Source organism: Galeopterus variegatus, unplaced genomic scaffold (assembly GCF_000696425.1).
Source record: "Galeopterus variegatus unplaced genomic scaffold, G_variegatus-3.0.2 Scaffold3891, whole genome shotgun sequence".
NCBI classification, from domain to species: domain Eukaryota; kingdom Metazoa; phylum Chordata; class Mammalia; order Dermoptera; family Cynocephalidae; genus Galeopterus; species Galeopterus variegatus.
This window is the reverse complement of record NW_007730002.1, coordinates 39563-45065: the sequence shown is the minus strand read 5'-3', so window position 1 is coordinate 45065 and position 5503 is coordinate 39563. Positions and strand designations below refer to the sequence as shown.

The window sequence follows — 5503 nt, the reverse complement described above, 5'->3', positions numbered from 1 at the left end:
GTGACTCTGTTCTTGCCTCAAAGAGCTCTTGTGGGAATTCAGTAAACCCACGCCTTCCTTTCCTGCCTTCTCCTCTGGCCTCACCCTTGGTGCCTCCGTGTCTCACCCTAGCCTCTCCTTTCTTCGGCAACTTCTACAAGTGTCACCTCCTCCCATTCTCTCTTCCCCCATGGTGCTCACGCACAGCCCATGTTAAGTGGCTCTGCCCGTCTCCCGCCGGCCCGTGTCCTTCCCAGGCCCACCCCCTCCCCAGCGTCCCCGAGGCTCCCCATGCCTTTGCCCCACAGCCTGCTGTTCTCCCCCCTTCCTCTGTTGGACCTGGTCCCTGGAGAGCTCTCACAGGCAGATCCGTCTATGGACCCCCTACCTGCAAATTAAGTTCGTCCCCTCAATGTTCACAAACCCGCCCCTGTGTCCTCACCCACCTGTCTTTGTGCAAATTCTTTCTGCCCAAGACCTTCCTCCCCCTTGATTTCTATCGAGCAAATCCTATTGTGTGAGCCTTCAGGAGGCTTTGTGTAGCCTGCTAAACAAAAGTCAGTTATTCAAGAAAGAGGATTGCTGGGAGATGTGAAACAATATGGAGAAAACATGTGTGACCTAACATGAAGTTAAACAGTCACAAAGCAAAATCGGAAATGCGCTCTGTCTTAGAAAATGGTATATAAAAACCTCCAAAGGAATAAATACATCACTGTATTTCCTTAGGGTTGAAGGGGATTTATGTTGGGGGGAGAGGGAGTTCAGCAGATTTGTTTTATTTCTCTCCACTTGTCTCCGTTCACAAAATTTCTATCTTTCTCTATTTTATAGTCTTTTGCTAACGAGCTTGTATAACTTTTATAGTATTAAAATACCTTGCAAAACTAAACTTCTCCCCCCAGGTCTGCAGCTGAGGTAGAAAGGAAGACATTTGGAGGTGTGGAGAGAGATATTTAAAGAGAGAGAGAAGCATGTGTTTTTGCAGGAACAGAGTCTGGTACACTGCCCCAAAACTACTTCTTTTCAACCCAAACCACAGGGTCAAGATAAACAGCCCATGCCAGCACGACGAGAGAAAGGACCAAAGGAGAAGAAAATCAGAGTGACCCAGCATCTGGGGAGACCACTTTGCTTGCGGACACAGGTCGGTGTGGACAGTCAGCCTGTGCGGGGATGGGGTGAGCCTTCGAGACACTTTGTCAGTCTGGACACAGCAGCTGCTGGCAGCTCCCACGCCACAGTGTCTGCCACCTCCCACACGAGGGGATGGAACCGATGGACTGTAAAGTGTTGTTTAATTTCTCTTCCAATATTGTAGATCTCTTAAAGAAAGGGATAAGCAAAGCTTGGCCCACTCTATTTTTTACTTATTAAAGAAAAAAAAAAAATCAAAGAAGGAAAACAGTTGAAAATGTTTAAAATCAAAGCACTCCCATGCCCGGCCAAAGAGACTAAAATCCAAAGAAAGGGATAAGCAAAGCTTGGCCCACTCTATTTTTTACTTATTAAAGAAAAAAAAAAATCAAAGAAGGAAAACAGTTGAAAATGCTTAAAATCAAAGCACTCCCATGCCCGGCCAAAGAGACTAAAATCCGTAGACCGAAAAAGAGAAAAATCGCATCACCTTGGCACAAATGCCAGGAAAACTCCAAATTCCATCAGGGGACATTCAATCCACAGCAACTACCCAAAAAGTAGTGAAGGGAGGAGACAGCACGATCAGGTAAAAACCGGAACAAAACACAGGATGAGGAGTCTCAGGACTCGTAGCCAGGCCCGTCCCTGTCACACAACCTTCTGAACTTGTTTCCTTGGATATAAACTGGGGATTAAACTATTCCATTTTCAGAAAGAAAATATAGAAAGATAGAAAGAAAAGGAAAAAAAGAAAAGACATGATAATACACTGAACTTTCAGAAGGAGAGAACAAACCTAAGGATACTAGAGATGGCGGGGAGGGAGGACGGGTCTGGGGAGTGATAGGTTGGGGCATAAGGGCATAGAGAAAAATTATGATTTGTAATAATAAATACGCTAATAAAAAATAAAATAAAATAAAAGCACTACTTTGAGGATTTGAAAAAAGGATTCACAGATTTTAGATGATATGTATTTAAATAACATATACGTACACACACACATTTATACATATTTTTAAAGTAACAAAATAATTTTTCACTTTAGTGCAAGAAGGTGACTGGCCAAAGTCAGCTCTCCAGGTAGCTTGGCTCTCCTGGGCAGCGAGGGCTAGCACTGGTGTCCCCACCCCTTCTGGAGCTTCACCCTCTTCTCCCCTCCAACCTGATCTGACCTTTCTTCCAGCCACTGGTCTTGGCCTGGGGAGTCACAGACCTCTGTGAAAATCTGGCGGCCAGGTGGAGGGCAGGGCTGCAGGGGCGAGGCGCTGCCCCAGCTGCACCTGCACAGGGGTGGGATGGGCACCTGGCTACACACTGGCACCCTCAGGAAACCCTTTCTCCTTCTGCAGATGCCCTTTACATCTTGAGTGGCTCAGAAAGGTTTAGACATAGCATGCATCTGTTTTATTCTGTCTGTTCCCTCCCTGGTCAGGAAAGGCTTTGGGCTCTTGTTTCTAAACAAGGTAAACAAGAGCCATGACTCAATGAGCTGACTCTCATGGGCCCTGGATGCGATGCTTGTAGCAGCTTCTAGAGAAGCAGCATGTGCAAACCCTAGGCAGAGAAAGGAGCTTAACGTGTGAGCGCTTTCACCTTCCACTGCGGAGAGAGGTGCCACAGGTACTTACCGGTATTTGAGCAGTTCTGGAGAATATTTTGACTTGGCCTTGAAAATCACCTGCAACAACAGAAAAACATGGCAGGTTGTGTGTACAAGATGCTAACACCCACAACTGATCCCTTCTCTTAGAATCCCTTCCTTTTATACCCAGGCACATTTTCTGAAATTGAAATGTCCACATTGTGTGAGAACATCTGCTATGCCAAACATTTTTTTATACAATTTTAAAAGCATATGTATTTAAAAATGGTTAAAAAGGAAAAGTAAACGTATTACAGGTCTACTACTGCCAAGCACTTCTCTTATTTTAACATTTTATTTGAGATAAACAGTCCAACCTCTTAGTAGAATTTTCATTGGTAGCAAATTAACTTTGTTTGAATGTAAGTGTCCATCTACCCAGAACTCAAAGTTTGCAGCACATTTAAAATAATAAAACATCTTCAGACTATACAGGTATCAAGCTGGACTGTTTTCTATAAGAGAAACATTGCAGATTGGAATTTCTCAAGATTCAGAAGTCTGCACAGTTGCTGAAGCACCCACACTTGGTGGGTGTGGTCGACCACCTGGCAGAGCCTTCGAGAAGGCAAAGAGGAAAGACAGAAGGTAGGTGTCTGTTCCAGCTTCCACCCCACGACAGGCCTGGCTGCTACTGCCACTGTGCGTACATGGAGAGTCGGGGGTGAGCCAGGCTCCCGGGGTCTTGGGGGACTTGTCCAGGGTTGGGGGGCCTGAGTGGAGGAGTAGCGTGTAAGCTCATGTGTTTATTATCCCCGGATCCCTGCTGTTCAAAGGGGAGAGTGCAGAAGAGAAGACATCTTTCTAGAGACGATCTGTCGTGTATCTGATGACCCACACTCCAGCTTTCTAGAGATGATCTGTCGTGTATCTGATGACCCACACTCCAGCAGGTTTGGACCCTGTGACCAACATCTTCTCCGTTTTCCCCAGCCCCCAGCCCCTGGTAACCACCTTCTACTCTTTGTTTCTATGAGTTTGACTTTGTTAGATTCTACACATAAGTGAGATCATGCAGTATTTGTCTTTCTGTGTCTGGCTTATTTCTCTTAATGTCCTCCAGGTTCATCATAAGTTCTGGAGACCTAATGTACGCTGCAGAGATTACAGTTAATAACAATGTATCGTACATAATAATGTATCGTATACGTGAAATTTGCTAAGAGATTAATCTTAAGTGTTCTTACCACAAAAAAAGTGGGGGAAACTATGTGAGGCAATGGATGTGTTAATTAGCTTGACTGTGACATCCTTTCACTATGGACACCTGCATCAAAACATCATGCTGGACACTTTAAATACATACAATATTTATTGGTCAATCATACCTCACTAAAGCTGGGGGATTAGGAAAAAAAAGAAGACCCCCATTCCCTACTTCCAAGCTAACCATTCTGTGTGGAGTTCCTAAACAAGCCCCAGGCTTCTAGGCCCTTCCTCCTGCCAGCCCCAGGCCAGTAATGTCCCCTTCCGACATCACAGGCCTGGGGCTGGGAGGTCCGTTGGGAGACAGGGAGCCAGGCAGCTCTGGGGCCTGTGGGGGGAGGGGTGTGACATACAGTTGCCCCTTGTCTGAACGGGAAGCGGGAAGCGGGGAGAAATCATTTGCTGGAGGGGGATTTGAAAGTAACCTCAGGAAATGCAGATGTCACAAGGGGAGACCCAGGCTGGCGACTTCTGGGCCATTTCCCAGAATACATACGCAACAGGAGAAGCCAGTTCTCTCTGGGAAACTTTTAATAGACATTCTTCTGAAGACCTTCAGTAGTAATTCTCAGACTTCTACCTACAGAAGAATCACCTGGGGAACGTGTGAAAAATGCAAATCCTGGGTCCCCCTTCAGAAATGCCAATCGAGCAGGTCTGGGGCCAGGCCGGGAACCTGCTCTTTAATAAGCTCCCCATGTGATTCTGACACAGCTTGCCCAAGGATCACCTCTTAAGAAGTACTGATCTAGAACAAAATTGCCTGACCTAAATTCCTGAATAGCTTTGCAATCATTAATCTAAAACACACTAGGATAGGTGATCACAAGATCACGATAGTCAGAGGCATATGAGTCAGAGCCTCGATCACGGGGACCATGGAGTCCACAGACATCCCCAAGTCCACACTCACGGCCACTTCAAACCTCCAGTACTCACAAAGTGCTGCCAATAGAGGACTCAAAGGCATAGGATCATGGGGGATGGGGAAGAGGGCTACAGGAATACCTACAGATTTCGAAGTAAGCATCACTCCCTTTAACCTCCTCAGAGCTTTGCAGGTGAGCCTTCCAACCTTATGGAAGAATTATTTAGTTTCCAACATGTCTTCCCTGTCCTCAGGGAAGTAGGTAGGAGATCGGGGTTTTCACCCTAAATGAATTAAAATCTGAAAATCTTGGGTAACAGCACAGTAGCAGGCACAGGGCAGTACCCTTGCTTTAAAGGAGTCCTGAGCTCGGCTCTATCTGACAGCCTTCCACGGGATTTTAGGCGAGTCATACCACTCTGCAAGTTCCCTGCCACCCATAGAAGAAATGTTACCAAACAACCTCTCTTAGGAACAAGGAATAGATTAATACGTGACTCCAAAGTTGTCACAAAAGCTAATACTGACTCATATGACATATAACAATGCTCTGGTGTGACACAGTACTTGGGGACACCGCTTTTAATAACTGAGAGACTTCTTCACAGATGTCAAAATAAGAAGAAGAAATGACAACATTTTTTAAAAAGTGTTTGGCTCTGCCA

General features: G+C 45.7%; 1 protein-coding gene across 1 annotated transcript in view; it reads right to left on the bottom strand.

Annotated features, from left to right (window-relative positions):
- The window catches only part of GPR137B (G protein-coupled receptor 137B), a 27989-nt gene extending 23049 nt beyond the window's left edge, over positions 1-4940 (bottom strand). The window contains exons 1-2 of the mRNA XM_008586228.1: positions 4806-4940; positions 2751-2800 (exon numbers count right to left, since the gene is read on the bottom strand). Coding sequence (XP_008584450.1) covers positions 2751-2800; positions 4806-4940 — 185 coding nt within the window. The remainder of the gene's footprint in view (positions 1-2750; positions 2801-4805) is intronic.
- Between the last annotated feature and the right edge of the window lie 563 nt (positions 4941-5503).